Here is a 24,898-nt window from a genome sequence, read left to right as displayed (position 1 = left end):
TGGTCTCTACCTCTCTGGGCTGAGGTTACATATAAATTCATCTAAGCTTTCTATGTGTTTTACAGAATGAACTCAGGGCTTCACGCTGGCCAGCAAACACTCTACTGACTAAATCATCTTTCCAGACCTTAATTCAACTGTACTCACCAAACACTCTAAAACACAAAATCCTATTCAAGTAAAAACACATGAAAATATTTTTTAAAAAGGTTCTATGTCTCCAAACCAAGTCCATTGCTATAAACAAATTGAGGTTCCCCCACCCCATCCCCCAGGCCATAACCTGAAGATGGAACAACATAGGAATATGTACTTTCCTAAAGTACCTCTTGCCCTGTCACTGAACTCAGCACTAAACATTTCTTTTTTCCTTTTTCTGTAGTCCAGCTAATGTTTTTTAAGCACCCTGTACCACTGTGCTTCAAGAGTATAATTTCCCACATTTACAGAATTATATTAGTTGACAGTATCATTTAAATAGCTAACATGGCAGAATTTTGTGAATTTTAAGACTACATATACTAGAACTAACAGTTTCAGATTTTGTCTGTATACACAACTCCAAGGAGCAGCCACTCCCAAAACGTAACTGGGCACACACTTATAATGCAGATTCTAGGTTTTGAATTAACCTGATGTTTCTAATCCACCCTAAAATGATTTCTATACCCATATACTCCACAAAACCATCACAAACCCTATAGTCTGGCTTAGCTTAAACAGCAAACAACTCAACCCAGCAGGTAGGTCACATGAGCTCTTGATTCTGCAATCTTAATTCAAGCTAAGGGTTTTCCTGACTAGAGTCACTGAACTTCACTATATAGAAAGCAAGCATGTTCACCTCCAGCAGACTGCCAAGATGTGACTTTATTGTACAATGTATAAAGCTACAGCTCTGTAACTTGAAGGCTTTATTAAGGAGGAAGAGGATGACTTAATACAAACTCCAGTCTAAGCCTTTCTAGATCTTTTAGGGCAGGACATGCTGCATGGCATGAAATCCCAGTGAAAGCCACCGACACAGAAGCAGCAGCGAGAAAACAACCAGAGGCACACAGGTTCTTTTTTCTTTCTTTCTTTCTTTTTTTTGAAGGATTTTTATACTATATTAAAAAAACCACAAAATAAAAAAGGGATCCATCAACATATATCTCAGAAGTCCGTCCAAGAGTCTGTGTCCAACAGCCATGGAGGCTGATGCCTGTGTCATTGCTCAGTCTGCAGCTCATGTAAGGATCATGGAGGTGACTTTATGTTACAATCAAACTTGTTCCGCGAGATCCAAGACTCTGAATTTATCCAAATTGTAGAAACATGCTTTAACCACCCGTCCACCAAAATACCTCCCATTCAGATCAACAACAGCTAAAAAGCAAACAAAACGACAATCAGTTAATACAGATATCCTGGAAGACATCAAAACAAGCAATAACTTTAATATTTGTTAAAAATAATTATCAATGTACCTTTAATTGCTGATTCAACTCTCTCAAATTCCAAAAATATCCTTACTGCTTCATCATCCGGGGCACCAGGAATCTAGAATGGAAAGGACCATAGGAGTACAGTTGTGTGTCCATGCACATATATTTAATGATAATCATTTGTGTGTGTGTGTGTGTGTGTGTGTGTGTGTGTGTGTGTGTATGACAAAAGTGGTCAACCATCAAGGAAATAAACATAAATTGCTCATATCAAAATGTACAAATGCTTTTGGAGGGTACTGTGTTAGGGGCAGTCCTTTGACTTCCTGGAGGAAGCTGCCCATGGCAGCCAGTAAATAATCAAGTGATCACCCCATCAGGCAACAACGGGATGAAGATGATGAAGATGACGGCGCCGCCGCCGATGCGAAAGCAGAAACTTTAGTACACAGCACTACTCCAGCTGCTTTCACATAGGTCTGCATTTCGACTTTAGCTTCTCAAGCCTTCCATAATATGGCTCCATTCCATTTATGTAAGCAGAACTCTCAACTAACTCCCCAAGGAGTCCTCACTCTCCTATCGATTGCCTTTGTCTAAACACCTGCCTCCACCACTCCCCATATAGCCTATCAAAGCTAAGCTCACACCTGACATTGTTCATAAGCCTCCTCCTGTTTTTGCTGATGCTTTTCTCAAGATCTGTACTCACCAACACTACTAGGTCTACTATTTTATATTTCCTGGTTATTTGCTATGTGCTATGTCTCTTTAACTGAGCATATTCCTCAAAACACAACACAATTCTGGTATCTCAAATATTCTCAATAAAGAAGGGCTCTCTGAGAGAGGCTAAATACTTACAAAATGATGTAATAAAATATTTGCATTATACTACCAAATAAAATAAAATCTACCTTTTTTTTTTTTTTTTTCTGGAGCTGAGGACCAACCCAGGGCCTTGCGCTTGCTAGGACCACTGAGCTAAATCCCCAACCCCATTAAAATCTACCTTTTAATTAATTAATTTTGGGTTTTTTTGTTTTGTTTTGTTTTTTGAGACAGGGTTTCTGTGTAGTTTTGGTGCCTGTCCTGGATCTCGCTCTGTAGACCAGGCTGGCCTTGAACTCAGAGATTTGCCTGGCTCTGCCTCCCAAGTGCTGGGATTAAAGGTGTGCCTCACCATTGCCCTTCGGAGGGCACCCCCCCCACCCCCGGCTAAAATCTACTTTTGTTTTTACAATTAAAACTAACACAAAGCCTTTAGTTCTAGCATTTGGGAGGCAGAGACAGGCAGATCTCTATGAGCTCAAGGCCAGCCTGGTCTACAAAACACAATCTTGTCTTAAAAACAACCAACCACGAAATAACAACAACCTAGCACATATGAGAAACATAACTAATATGCATTGGCTTTTGTAGTAAGAGTGGATCAATGCCAATGCTACTTGTGGAAGAGGGTTTATAATCTGCCAATTACAAGTTATATCAAAAGAAAATCTTCCTACCTCAAATATCACACATTTCCCAACTTTGCCATATTTTTCACATTCTTCCTTGGTTTCAACTTCCAAGTCTTCATCGACCTCTCCTGCACCAACCATGTTCTATACAGAAACAGACAGACAATAAGTACCAAGCAAAATTTAAAAATGTGTAAGGGTTTCAGAATCAACATTTGCTTCCATAATGACAAGCGTTCTCTCTCCCTTCACTCACTCAGGACTAGAACCTTGCACATGCTAGGAAGCACTCTAACACTAAGCCACATCCCAGATGTGGAGTATGTTCTAATCCCCAAAACACAAGGAAAACTCTGACCCTAAAGTACTCAAAGCTGGCATTCCTGTAAATATACAGGAAACCTTGAAAAGTGCTTCAAGACTATGTGCACAGAACAACACTTAAGAGGATATTCCAGAAATGTCCAACACTTTCAACAAATTACTTCAATGTCACACTTTATTGACAGGATAACCTAAACCATCTGTAAGGCCGTACCCAGTATCTGTACTACCTGCAAAAGTATCATTTTCAGTATTCTTTTTAACAGTTTATTGATTATTATATGGATGGGCATTTTGCTTGAATGTATGTCTGTGTACCATGTGAGTGCCTGGTGCCTTCAAAGGCCATAAAAGGGGTGGATCCCCTGGAACTGGATAGTTCCATATAGAAATTGTGAACCATCATGTGGGTGCTGGGAAACAAACCTGGGTCCTCTGGAAGAGCATCCCATGCTCCTAACCACTGAACCACTGCTCCAGCCCATATTTCAGTCTTCTTAACTTTTAGGTTATTAGTAGGACTGTGTGAAAGACCACAGAGACAGGTAGATCGGGGTAACACAGAATCAAGGGGGACAGATTTCTTTTACTTCTTACCCTCAGCAGGACCACTTTAGTAGGGCACTTAAGTATTTCAGTTAATGGATTTGAATCCGACTTCTTGGATGCATCTGTAATCAAAACATTATCAGACACTAGGATGGTTAGTTTTAATTGTCAGCAACACAATCTAGAAGCACCTAGAGAACCCTGAGAATGTCTGTGAGATACGATCTTAATTACACTTGTTGACATGGGAGGGCCTCTGGGTTTGGGGGCCTGACTACAACAGGCTGGGAAAGCAAACTAGAACCAGCTCGCATGCATTAATTCACTGCTCCCCTCTCCAACTACATGGTATGTGACCAGCTGCTTCAAATTCCTGCTGTCACCCCTCAGTAATAGACTGCAACCTGGAATTGAGCCAAATAAATCCTCTATAAGGTTCTTCTGTCGTGTACTTTACCATAGCAACAGGAAATGAAACTAAAACAGAAGTGTTATAGAACGGAGTCCCATCACATGACTAATTCAATTACAATAGCAGTTTCATTATTTGTGCCCTCAAGTCATCTATAAAAGCATCTACGCAACCAGTCGCTGCAATAAAAACATGTTTTTCTTTGATACATGCTTTTATGGTAGTTTCTGAATGTTTCTAGCTTCTACCATTACCTTTTGCTCGTTTCATTTCCTGAAGGCTGGCAGGGCACATAGATTATAATATTTACTGATGGATGACCCTTGTCTTGGAGTAGCAGTTCAAGGTTGCTGGCCTAGACAGTTATCTAGCCAGTAGCTAACTGACTTTAGATACTACTGTAAACTGGGATAACTATTGTTTTTGCAACCAGTACTCAGCATTCAGGTAACTGGCTGCTGCTGAGGCTGTGTATTAACAGAGCTGCCAGTCAAGTTGTTACTGTATTTTAGGGAAGGGAATTCAGATAAACTGATAATAAACCACTTTTTTTCTACTTAAAATGCTAAGATATGCCTCATTCCTATTTTCTTCTATATACACAGAACAAATTATAAAAATCAAATGAAAATCAAATAGCAACTAGGTACTAAAAAGCAACAGTAGATCTCAACAAGTGAACAGACCAAAAACCACATCTATATTGGAAGGATAAAGGAAGACCCACTGAAATGTGAATAAAGAGGACACTGAATATTTATTATCAGGCTATGGAGATTCTGGGCCTAATCAAAGCAGCTGGGTAACTTGGCTCTGAAGAAAATAGAGATGAGTCTCAAGGCTTCCTGGTTGCATAAGACAGAGTGGAAAACATGTCGTAACAGAAACCACCAAGCACCAGGAGGGAGAGTCCGAGTCCCTCCGGGCTGAAGGACCCACACTGCTCTGTGCACTTACCCTGAGACTCGCCCTTCTCCGTCGCATCACCCACAATGATCTTGCCGCCCCGCTTGCTGGTCTTCTCCACTGACAACGCAGTACTCAGCCCCTGCTCATGTTTCCCCAGCCCCTGGCCTTCCCGGAAGCCATACTTCTGCATGATCTTATGAGCCACTGTGCCACTAGGAGGAAAGGGAAAGGGTCCTTAGAGTCGATGCCATCGACACTGGAACACATTGGATCTATGGCAGCAACGCCCTGGCCGGAAACAGTGTGCATACCACAAGGCTTCAAGACCCACAGTTAGTAGTGGCTTCTAGATGGAAGCCGTGGGGATGCCCAGGATGGAAGAAATATAAAAAGCTAATAAATGCAAGTCAAGATAGTCGAGTTTATCTCTGTGGGGAATGATAGCTTCTTTAAGGACAGCTTTGTCATTTAAGAAAAACTGTATCTCTGTGAGCTCCCTGTCTGCACAGCTACCTCACGTAAGACCAGTTGAAAATGATGGCCTGTCAAGTTCTAAGTAGGAGGTTTCAGATAAAAAGGACTGTATTTTCTCATAGCACAGCAGAAACTACAATCAAAGAACCTTAGAAAGCATCTACTAAACGGACAAGAAGTAAGACAAGGCCAAGATTAGATGGCTAGTTTAAGGTCAAATGCAAAGCAAGAAAGCATTGGAAACGCTTTTTCCAGGTGTTAAGGGCACAAATGGATTCTTTTGAAGTTAAAAATCCAATTCTCATTTAAATGACAATTTTTATGGTGAGCAGGAAGGACAAGAACCAGAAGCACGTCCCCCGCTGCCTTCCCCTCCAGTGCAGCGCTGTGCAATGAGAAGAGGCACTGTCTGTAAGACAGCCATCCTGAAAGTGCCCCAACACCCGCACTGCTAATTGTACTGTGTGCTCACCAGCAGTTGAGAGCAGTGTGGCTGAAGAAAGTCTTTCGTTATTTGAAAAGCCCTCCCACTGCACGAAGGCAGCCACGGGCTTTATCTACTCCAACTCTTTCATCTGTACCTCCTGAGGGCTCTCAGAATCCAGGTACACACGGTGGCCGCTCAGCTGGACTACCACACCTGCTGTCTCACTAACAGAATCCAGGTGCACACGGTGGCCACTCAGCTGGACTACCACACCTGCTGTCTCACTAACAGAATCCAGGTGCACACGGTGGCCGCTCAGCTGGACTACCACACCTGCTGTCTCACTAACAGCACTGCTACTCAAGCACATCCTGCTCAGCGGCACGGAACAAATCATTTAGGGCAATGCCACTTGAGCGGCCCTTCACAGCAGTAGAGCTGAGATAAAATACAGTGGCACGCCCCTGCAATCCTAACGTCAGACTCTGGCGGCCAGAGAACAATGAGTTTGAGGCCAACCCAGGCTATATAAGGAGACACTACTCCAGAACCAATGAATAAAATCTACCAGTCGTACTCAAATGTTAACCTTAAAACTCATTTGTTCATACTATGACAAACACATGTCTAAACAGAATGACAAGAGGTGTTTTTGTTTCGAGGGGAAGTAGTTAGGGCCAAAGCCTAGGGCTAGTCACAGCAAAGGAGCCTTCTACCACTGAACTCCACCCCCAGCCTGAACAGTTTCTTAAAACCAAAGGTGTAAGACCATAATCTAAGGCAAAGAACCCATTTCTTCAGGAAACCCAGTGCCCCTCACCCTTTGGAGATAACCCAAACCATTTCTGACTCCTATGAGCCATTCTATTTGCATGTTATAAAAAACAGTGTAATTAACTATCAGAAACCTCCTATGTATAGAAATAATGTGTCTAAATCAGCCATAACTTGTATTAGAAGGCTGCTTTGTACAAATCCTCAGCGGATTGGAAAACACTCAACATGATTTGAAGACTAATCCTTTACAGAGCAACACATGACAGTCTTCATTTTCAAATGAGTTCTACCCATAGAGAGTGACAAACACTTCGTACTGTTTTTCATTCTCACTGTGTAGTCCAGGCTAGCCCGAAACTCCATATCCGCTGTCTGCACTCCACTTTCAAAGGACCGTGCCACACCCACACCCTCTGAGTCTCAAGCCACTTTGATAATTTTCTTAGCTGGCTAGGACACTTAAAGCACTAATTACCCCATGTTAGCAAGGAAGGAGTTGCTGGGTCCAGTTGGAGATCTTGGTCTATCTGGCTCCTCATACACTGGGGGAGGAATAGCAGCTTTGGAAGACTGAGATCGAGGTCTTGAATCCTCTTCATAAGGAAAATCTCGGGGTACTGTTGGAGAAAAGTAAAGTAGGCGGCTCACCGCAGCGCCACAAACACATACACACACACACACACCATCCAAAGCTTCACTAGCTTCAACTGTCCACTGTGAGCTGATTTCACCTACATTTTGGTTATGTCTTCTTTCCTAAAAAACACTGTGCCCCTTCCAGCAGTCTTCACAGCCAGCATGAATTGTTTGGAGATTATTTTTTAGATTCATTTATATACCTTCTGTGTGTGCCTGAGAGTATGTCTGGACAGGTGGTTGATGCTAGGAACCTAACCCATGGCCTCTGGAAACAGTAAGCCCTCAACTGGTAAGCCACCCATCTCTCTACTCCTGGTATTTTTTAACAATTAAATAAAAACTATATAATTAGCATTTATAACAGCAGGCTGCATTATTCATTCCAATGTTTTGCTACTTTCTGTCCCTATAATAATGTTTCTGATCTACAGCGTCTATGTAGGTTTTTAAAAAACCAGAGCAGAAGACGACTTAGTTCTACTGCTCACATCTTCCCAGGCGTACTTTTTCCCATCTTACTACAATGCTGCTCACCCACTAAAGCACTCACTTAGATGTCAACAACTCTGCTTGACTGTAAGATCTCTGTATGCTCCATAGAGATGCAGTGTAACTCTCATTGGAGTCAGAGTACCTGCTCTAGACTAACTTAGCTAGCAAAGACCATTAAAAAAAAAAAAAATCTCTGTCATCAGGATCATATTCAGTTGGTTTTTACGCAGTTGCATATTAGCATCAACAGGAAACTGTAAAGACATCAGATGCATGGCCCTCCTGTCAGAAACTGGATTTAACTGCAGTTTGTTGTCTGTTGGGTGTTTTGTTTAAACAATATATACTTGATGATATTCTTAAATTATCTTCTTTTAAAATGTAATAAATAGCATACTACATATTAAAAAATATTAGGGCTGGAATGATGGATAACTGGCTGCCTTAGAGAGGCTTCTAATATCCACAGGCATCAGGTATAATGTAGGCAAAACACTCATATACATAAAATCAGAATAAATAATAAGTATTTTTAAAAGATTACTGACGGCTTTTAATTTTGTTTCACTTATTTGGTGTGAGTGTTTTGCCTGCATTTATCTCTATATACCAAGTGTGTGCATATCTAGGGCCCATGAAGGACAGAAGGAGTCAGATTTCCTGGAACTAGAGTTACAGATGGCTACTAGCCATTATGTGAGTGCTGGGAATCACTTACCTGGGTCCTCTGGAAGAGGAGTCAGTGCTTTTGACTGCTGAGCCATCTCTGTAGGCCTAGTCATTTATTTTTAATGACAGGTTAAGTATGGCTCAGCATAAAGCACAAAGCCCAATTACAACCTCCAGATTTTAGAAGTACAGAGGAAAATCAGCAGTGGGTGGGCATGTTTAGCAACATATGTATGTAGAAAACTACTGCTCAGTAATAAAAATTAATGGGAAATTTTTTAACCAAGAAAGGCATTGCCTCCTTGTTAAAGGTCACAAAATACATCAGGCTCTAAACCTCTGAGTCACAAAATTTCTTACCTATTGTGATTTTGAGACAGGCCTCACTCTACAGCACAAGCTAGCCTGGAAACACACTATACAGCACAGGCTGGCCTTGAATTTGAGTACTTCCTGCCTTTGTCCTCCATGCTGGGTAACAGGCATGAGCACCTGCTGCTTTTATTAACTTCAAATGAATCTCACACAACCATGAGATCTTGATGGAAACAACAATAAAAACCAATTTATCTTCCTGTATAAAAATCTGCACTCACTGGGTGGTGGTGGTGCACGCCTTTAATCCCAGCACTCGGGAGGCAGAGGCAGGTGGGTCTCTGAATTCGAGGGCAGCCTGGGCTATAGAGTGAGTTCCAGGAAATGCACAAAGCTACACAAGGAAACCCTGTCTTGAAACACCAATCATCATCATCATCATCATCATCATCATCATCATCATCATCTGCACTCAGATCCTGGTCAAAAATTCCACATGGTGGTACATGCCTTTAACCCCAGTACTCAGAAGGCAGAAGCACGTCAACATACACAGTTGAGACCCTGTTGCAAAACAAAACAAAGCAAAGCACCCCAGTTTAGCAGGTAGCAAAGGCCACTATGACTCCAGGGGTGGAAACCAGAGATTCAAGCTTAGGATATCCACAGTCCATAAATATCTGTATGAGAATAAGAGGATAAAAGAAGAAAGCAATGTACGTACACTCCTTGTCTTTCTCTACAAGAGAAGTAGGCGGGGCGATGGCGGCTCCTCCCATACCTGTGAAAACACAAGGACTGTGCTTAAAGGACAACACACTCCTAAGAACTACTGTGCAGTGCTTGCCCATCTGTTGTATCACCACCCTTCTCTCCAAGAAAGAGAACCATCTCATCCCTCATGGCAACAAACAAACAATTACAGGTCTAAAACTGGTGTCAGAATGTAAAAAGGTAGGGGCCCAGGAGCTCCACGCCCTAACTGAGTGAGTAGCTAACAAATGACAGTTTCTGGAGAGTGCTCTAAGAGTGTGACTCCCGGTAGGCTGCCACATGCCACTGGATGGCCTCACACCCAAGAGTGTATGGGTAGCATATTATATTGGACTTGAAGAGTTCTTTATTGTTTTAAAGAAGGACATGCCAAAGTTGAAAGAGGACAAGGAAGTAGGGGTTAAGCTGGGAGGAGTGAGGGGTGAATATAACCAAAATACATTGTATTCATGTATGACATTCTCAAAGAATAAACATATATTAGAAAATGTAGACAATACCCCTGCCCCCAAATCACTTTTTAAAAAGGCATTTAAGAACCAGAGAGTGTAGTTATCAAGTGTATTTTAAGGAAAAAGCAAAAACCCATAGAACTAGCCATACATAAATACACTTGGCACCTGTGTATTTATGGCCTTATTCTGGCTCCACAAACCTTTAAAACTGATTATAGCTTCCTGTTTCCAACTGGGAAAACAGAAAAGGAATCCACAGAAATGGAATAAATCCAGCTCCCTGCCCTGTGATGCCTACGCCACTTCCCCACTAAGCATGCTCTTGACACCCTGGGAGTGTGAATCCCAGCTCTGGAGGAATCTGTTAGGCAGTGTCAACATTCCTGCCCATGTGTGCTAGACAGAGAATGTGGATACGAACCAAAAGAAAAGACAACTAGGATATTGTGAACACAGACATGAAAAGATTTCTTCATGATAGGAACCGGAAAATACAGTGTCTAGCATTAGCACCCTGGGAGGTTGGGGAAGGACTGACTTCCAGCACACAGACGGAGGGAGGAGACTGTCTCAAGCCTCCCACACACATGCACTGAAATAAAACTAACAAAAGATCAATTGAAATTGGTTACAAAACCATACTGTACCAGCCCAAAATGTTTCACAAAAGAAATTAAAGCCAGTAAAGATGCACTATGATTAACAGACTGGGTGACATAAATTAACAAGAAATATGAACCTAAATAAAACCTTAAATTTCTTAAGAGATATTTTCAATAGACATTTGAAAAATCTTTTTTCTGTTTTGTTTGTCCAGACTGGCCTTTGAACTGGTGCTCTCATTTCCACTTACAAAGTGCTGGGATTACAGGCATGCACCACTGCCTACTGATAAAGAGTCTAATTTATAAATTAAGCATAGTAAGAGAATGACAACAATCCTTAACTGTAACAATTTACCAATAAAAATTCTGTGAACGTGGCTTCTCTCTGAATATTCTATTGGACTATTACGTATTTTCAGACTTCAGTGGACTATGGGCAACTTATAGCCCTTGAGAGAAGGTGAGGTTCCTTTGTACATCCGAGACAGAATGCTGCTATTATTCTCTCAGGTACAAGTGCAAAGGCAAAGTTTTTCATTGGAAGTTACACAGTTCCTGCTGTTATTTAAAAGGGAAATTTTCTAATACACAAAAAGTATACATTACAAAAACTTACTTTATGGACTGGGAAGATGAGACTTAAGTATTTAAGACAGAAAACATGTTAATAAAAACCAAATAATGGATGATAGTGCATATCAAGGGTGCAACACTACCAGACATGGTTTATACAATAAGCAATACACATTATTCTAAGTAAGAAAAGCAATGGAACTTATGGTGGTGCATGCCTGTAATCTTAGCACTCAGAGAGCTGAGGCAGGAGGAAGGTAGTGAGTTTAAGGTAAGACTGTGAAACTGTGTAGTTTCAGAACTACATACATAGTAAGACTGTCTCAAACACCACCATTACCAACCCCACCACCAAATTACAAACCACCACCACCACCACCAAAACCCAATACAAATACATTAAATTGGCCGGGTGGTGGTGGCACACGCCTGTAATCTCAGCACTCGGTAGGCAGAGGCAGGTGGATCTCTGTGAGTTCGAGGCCAGCCTGGTCTACAGAGCTAGTCCAGGACAGGCTCCAAAAGCTACAGAGAAACCCTGTCTCAGAAAAAAAAAAAAAAAGATATTTAAAATGTAAACTTCTTTTCCACTTGGCAGGTATTTTTAAAATTTAAATTATACTGTTGTAGAATATTATTTTAGGATGTGTTACATTTGTTTATGCTGTGGAACATTTGTTTAATGATGCAAAGATGTGTTGCATTCTTTTATGTTGCATTTGTTTCACTGTAAAGCTGTGTTTCTGTGCCTGTCTAAAACACCTGATGGTCTAATAAAGAGCTGAATGGCCGATGGCAAGGCAGGAGAAAGGATAGGTGGGGCTGGCAGGCAGAGAGAATAATTAGAAGGAGAAATCTGGGAGGAGAAGATGAAGGAATGAGAGAGGAAGGAGGACTTTAGGGACCAGCCACCTAGCTACACAGCCAGACATGAAGTAAGAAGGAAAGAAAGGAATACAGGAACAGAGAAAGATAAAAGCCCCGAGGCCAAAGACAGGATAATTTAAATTAAGAAAAGCTGGCAAGAAACAAGCCAAACAAAGGCCTGGTATTTATAATTAAGAGTAAGTCTCCGAGCCCCCAAAAGATCAAAAAGCCAAAAGTAAAAACAAAACAAAAAAACCATTAAACCCTACAACAAGCTTCATCATATAGCTGGGGAGACCATTCCTGCCATAAAACAGAACTACTATACAGAATGACAACTATCACGACACATAATCCTGAGGTTTTATGTTCAAGACCACAAATTACAATGAGGACTTCAGGCAAATAAAATCAGGGATAAGACCAAAAGTGGGCCTATAATATCCAGAATGCACTGAGCCTCATGACTCAGACTAAAGTTAACAGACCTTACTAGGCGTTATGAAGGTCTGAGATGCTTAGAACAGTGCCTGTTAGGTAGTAGAAAAGTAGAAGTTTCTGCCAACTAAGACAGCCAACTAAAGTTGTGGCAAGCACACCACCATGAAGTCAAAAGGTTATTCTATTCTTTCAAGTGCCATTAGTTACTGCTTGTATTGCTAGGAATTTATTTTACACACAACTAAACCTCTACTCACAAAACTGTTGGTAGAAGGTTCAAAGTCCCCAGTGCAGGTTTTGATCTCCCTGCTCTTTCAGGAAGCAGGTGAACATGCAGAGAAGCATAATGGGCTCTCAAATCTAGCTGAGTTAGAGACAAATGTGCTCTGAATATGGTGTCTTCCCTCTTTACCTAGTGCTGACTGGAAATGGAAGCAAGAGATGACCACGCTTCAAATAAGGGTGAGTACAGAAATAAAACGAATGCTAATTTCAAAATATACAGCAAATGTCTCGAAGTGTTTATGAAGTTCAGAGTGGAGTACATATGAAAACAGTATAATCCAAAGCTGCTATGGCATGTGGGAATCTAGAGCAGCTCCCCCGACCCCCTCAACTACCCAAACTAATGTAAAATAAACCATGTCTCAAATGAAAGCAAGAGCAAAGCCTGGGATAGTGCTGAGTCTAAAGTGTGCTCATGTCTGTCTAAGCCTTACTTCTTTTCCTACGCTCTCGCTCATAATCTTCATCTTCATCAGAATCTGGGTCTGGTCGTCTTGAAAACCCGCTGGCTTCATGCCTGTCTTTACGCCTCCTGTAACAACAAAGTAATGAATGAATGTTCATCACAGATAAATTAGTATAGAACATGAAGCTTAAATATCATTGTGACTGCCTCTTGGCAAAAGAAAAACAAACAAAAAACAAAAGGAAGAAAGAAAGAAAAATGTTCTTTGAGAATAAATTGTTAATTTATGTATATATGCTAGGGATGGATACAACAGAAAAAATTCAAAACAAAAAATGAACAAGTTTAACAGATACATGAGGATAATCCATGGGAAGAAAATTTTGACATCTAACTTTTTATTTTAAGGCATATGCATATACAGTATAATGATCCCAATTTTCTAGGCTACACATTCACTCATTAAAAAAAAACCATCTAGGTTAAAAAACAAAAAACAAACAAAAAACCCATCTAATAAATAAGAACTGCCATATTAGTATAGAATGCATATTAATTAACAAAATTAAATATTTTTAAAGAGTTATTCATTGATTGATTGATTGATTGATTATGTATGCAATGCTCTGTCTGCATGTGTCCCTGAAGGCCAGAAGAGGGGCACCAGATCTCATTACAGGTGGTTGTGAGCCACCATGTATGTGGTTGCTGGGAATTGAACTCAGGACCTTTGGAAAGAGCAGTCAGTACTCTTAACCACTGAGCCATCTCTCCAGCCCCAAAATTAAATATTTTAAGAAGCTAGGTATGGTGGCACATGTCTTTAATCCCAGCACTCAGGAGGCACAGGCAGGCAGATCTTTTTGAGTTTGAAGCCAGCCAGGGCTACATAATGAGACCCTTGGCTTAAAAAAAAAAATTATAAATCCTATTGCCTATAATTTTAATAAGCAAATGAAAAATACATGTACTTTCGCCTGGCTCAGAAATAGAAAAGGTGACCACATATAGTGGCACACACCTTTAATCCCAGGTCTCGGGAGGCAGAGGCAGGCAGGATCTCTGAGTTCCAAGCCAAACTGGTCTACAGAATGAGTTCCAGGACAGCCAGAGCTGTCTCAAAAAAACCAAAACCAAAAAGTAGTAAAGGAATAACATTGAAATAGTCATGATTCTAGCAGACACAGCCATGCAAACAATTTCAACATGGATTTCTGTTGTGTTTTGGTTTTCAGACAGGGTCTCATGTAGCCCTGGCAAGCCTTGAACTATGCAGGTGGGATTACAGCAATGTACCACCACACCAGGTGGGTTTTCTAGGTTACTTTTCTAATTCATGCAAAGTCTACACTTTAGGTTTTCAGGGTCTATAAATAAACTTTTTCAAGTGCACTGTCCCAGGGGGAAGGAACGATTACAAATTCTTAAAAACAAGTAAACTCCTGCTGATTGAAACCCTAACTCCAGCCCTAGAGACAACACTGAAATCCACTCATATTTTAATGTACATCAACTGCAAGACATTTGTTCCCAAATCAAGATGAAGCTTACTTTTCTCTTTCTTCTATTTCCTTCTGTCTTTCCAGCTCCCGCTGCCTCTGCCGCTCTTCTCTCTGGCGCTTTACTACTTTCTCATAATCGTTAGGAAACATAGGGTCATATTCATCAGCTAAGGGGATCAGAACCTCCCCTGCAGAAAACCCACTGGGGACAGGGTCCTGAGGAAGAAAAACACCCAAATGAGTACCATCTTCATATCCTGCAGGGTTATCACAGGATCAAGGTCAAAGGATAACCAAAGAGAGGTCTTCCAGGTTATCTTCCATTCCCTAGATGAGTAAACAATTCATAGCATGCTACATCTCACCAGGTGGTGGCACAACCTGGCAATCAAGCAAAGCTTAATTATTCACAGAAAAGTACTGCAGAACTTAAAGACTAAAACAATTCATGAACACAATCATTTCTTAAATGAGTTTTTTTTTAAAGATTTATTTATTTATTATGTATACAATATTCTGCCTGCATGTCCAGAAGAGGGCACCAGATTTCATTACAAGTGGTTGTGAGCCACCATGTGGTTGCTGGGAATTGAACTCAGGACCCCTGGAAGAGTAGTCAGTGCTCTTAACCACTGAGCCATCTCTCCAGCCCTTAAATGAGTTTTAAACTACCACAGTCACCATTTGAATGACATCTGTAGAAAAATACATGTGAAAATGGATTATCATTTTCTACAATGTCTTGCTCCCTCCAGATAGTATCTCACAGAGCCACAAACTAGACACATAGCCAAGGATGACCCCGAACAAGTCCCAATCCCCCTGCAAATCCTGGAGCCCTGCCCTATTAAAGACATGCAGCATTATGCTCAATTTTTATTTTTAATGCTTTTCTCTAAACAATTATATAGTTTACATCAATAGAATTAAATTATAGGTAATCTACCAAGGCAATACACTAAAGCCATTAAAAATGACCATATAGGGGCTGGAGATATGGTTCAGTAACTAACTGTACTGACTGCTCTTCCAGAAAACCCAGGTTTGATTCCCATCACCCACATGGTGGGTCAGAACTATCTGTAACTCCAGTCCTAGGGGATGAGTCCCCACAGACCACAGGTACACATGTAGTAGTACAGGCAAAACAGTCATACACATAAACATATTTTTAAATAGTTCTGTATTTTTGACAGAGATGGATGAACACTCACTAAGATATTAAGAAAAGCAAATTAGAGAACAGAAGGCAGAACTCATACAAGAAATACATTCTAAAATTATGTAATTTTTAATGTCTGGAGAGTATGGTTGAAAAGATATCTGCTTTTCTTTTTGCCATCTTTCATTCCTGATGTTTCCATAATAAACTATTTTAGGTAATAAAAGTTTTGATGGTGACCAAGTAAACTTGAGTTGCAAAGGGTACTAGCTTTCAATAACTCAGTGGTTGAGAGTGCTTACTGCTCTACCAGAGGACCAGGCTTTGGTTCTCAGCACCCACACCAGGGTGTTCAAAAATGCCTAAGTCCAGCCCTAAGAGATCTAATGTCTTCTGGCCTCCATGGGTACCAGCATATACATGTGCACACATACACATACATGTACACGTACACACACACACACACACACACACACACACACACACACACACACAGAGAGAGTCTTAAAAAAAAAAAACCCAGAAGAACATATTTGTAAAATAAAGAAAACAGGAAATGCAACAAAGCCACAGGTATGTGCAGGCTTACCTTCAGCCCAGCTGCTACATGAGGTGGTGTGTCTACGATCTGCCGGTCATCTGAGGAGCCTCCTCGCTTTAGATCGATGACTGGGGCAAGGACTGTACTTTGTTTTGTCCGTTGGCTCTGACATCAGAGACAAGAAAAACACACCCATGTTCCAAATTAAAATTCCTGCTACTTGCAACAGACATTTTTTCTGGTCTCCGTAACAAACCTCCAGATGTGATAAAATCACAGTCTGAAACAGTAACAGTCATTAATAGAGTGTTTTCTGAGGCAGGGTCCTATGTAACCCAGACTGGCCCCCTGTGCCCTATGTAGCTGATGATGAACTTGGACTGCTTACCCACCTCATTCCACAGTTTATACAGTGCTGGGGATTTAACACAGGACTTCCTGAAAACTGGACAAACACTCTCTCTACTGAGCTATATCTTCATCCTTTTTGATCTTTTTTTCAGAGCACAGATTTCCTCCACTTTTCTATAAAGTTTAAAGTAACTGTGACCACTTTCTGGTTAGCCTTAACCTCTCTCTCCCGAGTACAAGCTCCTTCCCTACTTCTTTTAGTGTGACTTTACTCTAACCAATTAAAATTACTTATATACTTACTTGGGTGTGCACGCATGTGTACTTACATGCAAACACCACGGAGTCTGTATGGAGGTCAGAAGACAACCAGAGGGACTCCGGTCTCTCCTTCCACCATAGGGTTCTAGTCAAACTCATGTCATGAGGACTCACTGAGCATCTCACCATCTTCAAAGTGCACTTTAAACAGCTGGTCTTTGTTTTTTCATGCTATATACCAGACTGATACTCCCACCTCCACCTCCTAAGTGCTGGATTACAAATGTTGTGCTACCAAGTTCAGCTTCAAACTTTATTACTTCCCTCTTTAAGGAACCACAGTAAAGAATATAGTATACATTGTCTGTGTGTCTATACTTCCTACAAGAGCAAGACCTTTACCTAAGAAACAAACACTGAGCAAAGTATTCTTATTCCTAAAATATACTGGACATTTTAATTAAACATCCAGTCCACAATTATACCTTCCATATTTTAAGTTTTGTGGTAGCTCACACCTTTAATCTCAGCACTTGGGAGGCAGAGGTGGATTTCTGTGAATTTGAGGCCAGCCTAGTCTACACAGCCAGCTTCAGGCCATGTATTGAGAACCTGTCTAAAAAACAAAAACAGAAACAAAGAAATAGTGGAACTATTTTAAAGAGAATGCTCATGTCTAATGCGTATACAACATAGACAAGATCAATTCCTACCTATAACTATACAGGCTGGACATGTTCACAAATATGATGCCCTCCATGATGTGCACCTGGATCTGATTATTCTACTAAGCTGCTTCCAAGCTTCCTACAATAAAAACTAGCAGGATGTTACCTAACAATGTACATTCCTGGAACCCTGCCTAGAACCAGAACCACCAGAATATTAGGACTCTAGCTATGAAGAAGCATCTGAAACAAGTTCTCAGTCTCTGACACACTCAAGTCTAGAGCCTGCCTCATGGCGAGGAGTTGAGAGGACTGCTTTTCTTCACTCTTACTCCATGAAATAGTTCTGCTGTTCCCAAGAACCAGGAGAAGGAAAGGAACCTCAGCTCTCCATCCCTCTCTCATATTGACCCAACAAGGAGGCAGAAGAGCAAGTTTAAACCAAAGTATTCTCAAGGAACTCGAGTGGTAGACTTGCCCACTCCTGCTCTGGACCTGTTTTTACCTTTGCTTGAGTGAGAGCTGCCTTCTTCACCTGAAGCTGGGACTGCAGAAGCTTGAAGTTTTTGGACCAGCCTTCCGTTTTTGAGTCACTGGTCTCCACTCCCAGGTCATCATATAGGGACATCTTTTTGGTTTAATGCTGAAAGAAAGCAAGCAAGGACAGAGACTAAATAATATGAAACAGAAGCAAGTTCTGAACATCTCTGTGTTAAAATAGTTGCACCATGGACCCCTGTCGTCACAAATGCAGGGTTCTTTCCAATATGCAAAACTATACCCATGAACTATTTTAAAACCATCCTCTAGAATTAATTTTTCTTTTAAAACTGGTTCCCATGTAGCTTAGGCTGGTCTTGAACTCACCACAAAGATGAGGCTGGCTTTGAATTTGTGATTCTTTTACCTATACCTTCTGAGTGCTGGGAAATACCACTATGTCCAGCCTCGAATTAATTTCTCAACCTAAAAGACTGGTGAAGTGATTCATGAGTAAAATCAGTTCTAGAACAAACAATGAAATAAGATGGAAATTCTATATTTGCAGCATTATTAAGTATCAAGATCCAGTTTTAAAACTCTTCATCTCGATGGCAGAAAGCAAAGTCTTATAAAAGCAGCAGTTTGTAGGCTGGATCAGCATAGGTAGCTGCTCTTTTATAAAGAAAACATGCAAACAAGGTGTGGTGGTGCATGCTTGATATCCCAGCACTTGGGAGGTAGAGACTGGTGGATCTAGAACACAATGTCATCTAAACTACACAAGGAGTTTGAGGTTAGCCTAGGACACATGAAACCCTGTCTTAAGTAGGTAATTAAGAAACATACATTCACAGAAAAAAGGGTGGTAAAATGATTCTGTGGTTTCATAAACACAACTATTGAGGGAAGAGTAATAGAGGGGCTGTCTCTTAAAATACTCCTGTTTCTCGCCAGACAGATCTCTGTGAGTTCAAGGCCAGCCTGGGCTACAGAGTGAGATCTAGGAAAGGCGCAAAGCTACACAGAGAGACCCTGTCTTGAAAAACCAAACCAAATCACTCCTGTTTCTCTACATCCACCTGTGGGGCTGTGGATGGAGCTTAAGTGGTAGACTGCAGAGTACACAGAAGCCCTGGGTTTGATCCCCAGCTCTTAGAAGGTACAGGGAGGAGGATCAGAAGTTCATGGTCATCCTTGACTACACAGTGAGTTCTAGGCCAGCTTGAGCTACACCAAATCCTAGCTCAAAAAAAAAATCTTTTCTGAAAAGAGGCAAAGAGTTGAGCACCGCTGAGTAATTTAGCACCTGACCTAGTTTTGTTTCTCTGGTGACACACCACGACCTAAATCAACCCGGGGAGGGAAAGGTTTATTTGGCTCACACGGCCCACTATAGTCCATCACTGAGGGAAGTCAAGGCAGGAGCTGAAGCAGAGACCATGGAGTACTGCTTACTGGGTGCTCTGCTTGCGTTCTCATACAACCCAGAACCACCTGCCAAGGGGTGGAAACACCCACAATGGACTGAGGCCACTCACATCTATCACTAATCAAGAAAATGCCCCTACAGACTTGCCTACAGGCCAACCTGATGGAAGCAATTTCTCAATTAAGGTTCCCTCTTCCCAGATGAGGCTATAATTTGTTGACAAAAAAAAAATAAAATAAAAATCAAACCTAACAACAAAAAACTAGCCAGCACACTGCCATAGAAGTGTATACTCAGGGGTTGGGGATTTAGCTCAGTGGTAGAGCGCTTGCCTAGCAAGCACAAGGCCCTGGGTTCGATCTTCAGCTCTGGCAAAAAAAAGTGTATGCTTACAAATAGCTAAAATAACAAAATAACAGTGTATTTGTATTACATTTGTTTTGCCACAGGGCAACCTCACCAGGAGGCTAAGTAACATAAATTCCAAGTCAGCCCGTGCCATATAGCAATTTGAAAATAAAAAGTTAAAGTTCTTGGGATAGGGATGGGATTGAACTAACACTAGCAAACACTGGTATACCACCCTATTCAAAGTGTCAACTCTAACACATCTATTTTCATAAATTTTGGGGTTAAAAATACAATCAAACATTGTGAAGGATCTCAGCACCCAACAGAGCCCTTCCTTCTGAAAATTCCTATTTAATACACACCACCTCTCTGTCTCTGTCTCTCTCAGACAGGGTCTATGTAGCTCTAGATGGCCTAGAATTTGATACATGAACTAGGGTGGCCTCAAACTCATAAACCTTCTGCCTCCCAAGTCCTGGGATAAAAGGCATGAACCAACATTCAAGGCCAATGCAATCTTCATTGCTGAATTAATGAGGTTTTTGTGAACTACTGTGATTTCAATTCACTTCTCTAAATTGAAGATGATCTCTTGACGATTTCATGTGATCTAAGTCTCCTTTGCCTTTAAAAAAAAAAAAACCCACTTTAAAATATTAGAAACCAAAGTCATCTCTCCAGCATTTGATAGTTTTCTGTAGCAGCTCACGAAATTATGCCTTTACATCTCAGGAGATATGGAAGAATGGTCTTTTGATTTTCTGGTTTTCACTGACCTTTACGTTCACAGAACAGGACTATGGCAGCAAAAGTACATTTGTCGCCCCTGCATAAATGTATTGATGACTTCAATTATAACTACTATAAGCTCCTGTGAATTCATCAACTAAAACAGAAGACAGGATCTGGACAAGAAATCCCTTGGCTCCTCAAGCCAGCCATGTGATTGTTCCCTAAATACTGCTCTATTACTCCCTTGGCTTTTACCTTAAATAATTTTCCTTGCAAAGGACCTACTCCCTTTAAGGTGTATATATTTACATTTGAGCTATTCTAAACATTTATGAATATATCATAGTTTAGCCATTAATCTCCCTACAAACACAGGACAAACACTGAGGTAATACATTAAGGAGACTCTAGAGAGATCCAAACTTAAAATGTTTTGGTATCACTTATATAATAAGTTTAGTTCATGAAGTCTGATGCCAGCTAATAAAAAGCAGCATTTTCTAATATTTAGATATATCACAAGAATCAAGACTCGGGCTGGAGAGATGGCTCAGAGGTTAAGAGCACTGACTGCTCTTCCAGAGGTCCTGAGTTCAATTCCCAGCAACCACATGGTGGCTCACAACCATCTGTAATGAGACCTGGCGCCCTCTTCTGTAATACATAATAAAAAATAAATCTTAAAAAAAAAAATCAAGATTCAAATGTAAATATAACAGAAGCTGGCCTTTATAATGTAAAATGTTTTAATGAATTAATGTGTGTTGAATGCCCACAGAACTCAAAAAATATGTGTATGTATATATATACATATATATGAATTTATAGAGAATTACATATACAGAATAAATATATATGTGTATATATTATATAGATTTATTAGAATGGCTTATAGACTGTGCTCCAGCTACTCCAACACTGGCTGCCTACAACTGATAGAGTCCAGAGGTTCAGTAGTTGTCCACGAAGCTGAGTATCTCAGCTGGTCTCCAGTGTACACTGGACCTGAAGAAGTGGACTTACTAATGAGAAGAAGAGCAAGCAGGCAGGGCAAACTGCCTTCTTCCACATAGAGGCTGCCAGCACAAGGTGTGGTCCAGATTAAAGGTGGATCTTCCTACCTCAAAGATCAGATTAGGAACTGGAGAAATGGTTTAGCCGTTAAGAGCACTGGCTGCCCTTCCAGAGGTCCTGAGTTCAATTCCCAGCAACGACATGGTGGCTCACAACCATCTGTAATGAGATCTGATTCCTTCTTTGTGGTGTGCATGAAGACAGGTCACTCATATATATAAAATAAATAAATAATTAGCCAGGCAGTGGTGGTGCACACCTTTAATCCCAGCACTCAGGTGGCAGAGGCAGGCGGATCTCTGTGAGTTCGAGGCCAGCCTGATCTACAGAGTGAGATCCAGGACAGGCTCCAAAGCTATAAAGAGAAACCTTGTCTCGAAAAACAAAAACAAAACAAAAAAACAAAACAAAACAAAAAGACCCAGATTAGAAGTGGGTCTTTCCACTTCAAATGAAAGCTGGGTGTGGTGGTTCATGCCTTTAATCCCAGCACTTGGGAAGCTGAGGCAGGAGGAGCTCTGTGAGTTTGAGGACAGCCTGGTCTAAAGATCAAGTTCCAGGATGGCAAGGCTGTTACACAGAGAAACCCTGTCTTAAAAAAAAGAAAAAGAAGAAATTGAAAAAATACCTCAGCCATTTGGGTTTCTTAATTCCAGATGCAGTCAAGTTGATAACCAAGAAAGAGCAACTATTGCAAGCCTACTCCTTGTCAACGTGACACACAATCATACCTTATATACAAGATGTAATGAGGACTTTTTACAGAATTATTTATTCCCCTCTATCTGTAGCTACACCATCTTAAATTTAAGTTAAAGTTAATAGGAAAGTTTAAATTTCCCATCAAAATTACAAAAATTCCATAGGCCAGAGCCTCTGAAAAACAAATTAGAGACATTTGTAACTTCAGCACACAGCAGAGCAGGTTTCTCTACTGTTCTCAACTTGTAGAATTACTACTAAAGTAAACTGTTCCCTGCTGGATATGTGAAAAAGCCATGCACGGGGGAAAATATGTAAAAACAAATAAGGGGTTCACTAAGAACCCATATGATAGGAGAAAAGGGACTCCTGCAGCCTTTCTTCTGATTTCCACATGTGGCTTGTCCCTGAACCCCTAATCTTCCTGCCTGCACCTCCCAAGTACTGGAGTTCAAGGCATGTGCCACCATCCCGGGCTAGATTATTCATATTTACTATAATTCGTTTTCTCGAGATGCTTACAGCTCACCCCAGCATGTGTGCACCGCACTGCATGATTTAAAAGAGCCACCTGTCGAAATCACACGCTTTCCACCCTCACGGGCCCTTACCAATAAGAATTTAATGTCCACGGCCGTCCTTCCTGACTTAAAGGGTGGTCAGGATCTGATCACCCCTCTAAATCCCTCTTAACTGCCTTAAACTGCAGAATACTCTAGTGTTTCGCTGTTGATTCTTTTTCACTTCTGCACTTCTAATAAAATCCTTCTAAAACTGTAAACATCAGCTCCTCTTCCAAGTCTTTTCAGGTTGTACTCTGGTTCTTCACATCAACCCAGGCCTGCGTTGTAAAGCCTGCTACTTATGCTTCTTAGAGCTCTAACTCCTGGAGAAGTACCTCACTGAACTTGCAGCACGCATTCATAGCACACCTAGCCCAAGCAAACGAAGCTCAACAACTTGGGGATGGGCACGAACGATAAACACCCCTTAACGCAGAGCTGAAGATGCCGGATTTACAACTGTCCAGGTGAGACAACGCCCTCAACCCTTACTTCTAGGGCCCTGGAAAGGAAACAAGTTTTGGGGTTTTTTGTGCCCCTCCATTCCTCAGACCGGGCGCACTCCGCGTTACTGGGGTCTAGCGACCCAACAACTTGGGCTGGACATGGGCCATGAAGATGAGGAAGGTACGTTCTTTAGTGTCAAGGCGATCACGACAGGCGGAGGGGAGATGTAGGTGGCCGGGTCGAGCATGGCAGATAGAAGGGGCCCGCAGTGGAGGGCTGGGAACCCCTGAGCAGCTCGGGGTGTCGCGCCCGCATCCCCGTGCCCCTCACGGCGCGGCCTAGAGTCGCGGCCTCGCGTCCAGCTCCTCCGTGGAGGCGCGCTCAACCCAAGTCTCCGTTCCGGATCAGACCGCCTGCCTGTCCGGGGCCACCACGGCGCTACTCACCCGGCCTTCCGAGACGATTCTGCCCATGGGCCACGGCGGCGGCAGCGCGGAGCCCGGCCGCCCTGCGCGGAAGCCCGCCGACCGCCGGAGCCCGCCGCGGCGCCGACCCTCCGCCGATTCCGCAGGGTGATCCACCGCGCGGGGTGAGAGAGCGAAGGCTGCCGGGAGCACACGTCTGCGCCTGCGCGTGACTCGCGGACGCAAAGAGGCCCTGTCCGGCTAGCACTGCACCCTGCTGACCGGAGGACTACACTGCACCGCCTCTCCGCCTGCCTCTTATTTCACCAAGAGATGTCGCTCTGGGTGCAAGGCTTTGAAATTCCATAGGGTTCATGACTTTCGAGTTAAGAGCGGTAAGAATTCCCTATTAGGCTCTAGCTATTCATTCCCAACCACTCCTCTATAACCTAAAAGCTAGGAATGAATCTCTGTAGGCGATATGTTGCAGAATAGCTTTGAAAATCACTCAGAGGAGAAGGTAAACACTATAAACCTTGCCCGCTTTAAAAAAAAAAAAAAAAAAAAAATGAAGCGAGCCGGGCAGTGGTGGTGCAGGCCTTTAATCCCAGTACTCGGGAGGCAGAACCAGGCGGACCTTTGTGAGTTCGAGGCCAGCCTAGGCTACAGAGTGAGTTCCAGGAAAGGCGCAAAGCTACACAGAGAAACCCTGTCTCGAAAAAAAAAAAAAAAAAAAAGAGAGAGAGAGAGAGAGAGAGAGAGAGAGAGAGAGAGAATTAAATAATTCTGAAAGTTTGAAAACTGGGAAAAAACGTACCACTTTATAGCAGATAAATAAAAAGAAATCAGATAACAACAGTGTGTGCAGGTTGATTTCTGGACAAAAATTTTAAACAAAATTTTATAAACACAATTCCTAATGAAAAATAATGGGAAATCTATGCA

The 24,898-nt window shown here is 41.7% G+C and overlaps 1 protein-coding gene across 1 annotated transcript; it reads right to left on the bottom strand.

Annotated features, from left to right (window-relative positions):
- Positions 1 to 852: 852 nt before the first annotated feature.
- On the bottom strand, positions 853 to 24,162 carry Rbm17 (RNA binding motif protein 17). The gene is made up of 12 exons (XM_036188622.1): positions 23,996 to 24,162; positions 18,274 to 18,411; positions 16,537 to 16,653; positions 14,835 to 15,001; positions 13,312 to 13,409; positions 9,602 to 9,658; positions 7,238 to 7,379; positions 5,133 to 5,296; positions 3,812 to 3,885; positions 2,936 to 3,034; positions 1,470 to 1,542; positions 853 to 1,368 (listed from the first exon to the last, which is right to left on the bottom strand). The coding sequence occupies exons 2-12, from the start codon at positions 18,394 to 18,396 to the stop codon at positions 1,265 to 1,267; spliced, it is 1,218 nt and encodes a 405-aa protein (XP_036044515.1). The 5' UTR covers positions 18,397 to 18,411; positions 23,996 to 24,162; the 3' UTR covers positions 853 to 1,264.
- Positions 24,163 to 24,898: the final 736 nt, after the last annotated feature.

This window comes from Onychomys torridus, chromosome 5, assembly GCF_903995425.1.
Source record: "Onychomys torridus chromosome 5, mOncTor1.1, whole genome shotgun sequence".
Taxonomy (NCBI): domain Eukaryota; kingdom Metazoa; phylum Chordata; class Mammalia; order Rodentia; family Cricetidae; genus Onychomys; species Onychomys torridus.
Note: the sequence above shows the minus strand (reverse complement) of the source record. Positions and strands in the feature narration are given on the sequence as shown.

Coding starts and splice junctions, on each gene's coding strand:
- Rbm17 (XM_036188622.1), bottom strand. CDS start 18,396: ATGTCCCTATATGATGACCTGGGAGTGGAGACCAGTGACTCAAAAACG. Junction 15,002..16,536: donor ATGTAGCAGCTGGGCTGAAG/GTAAGCCTGCAC, acceptor TTTCTTCCTCAG/GACCCTGTCCCCAGTGGGTT. Junction 7,380..9,601: donor TGTAGAGAAAGACAAGGAGT/GTACGTACATTG, acceptor TTTCTCCAACAG/TACCCCGAGATTTTCCTTAT.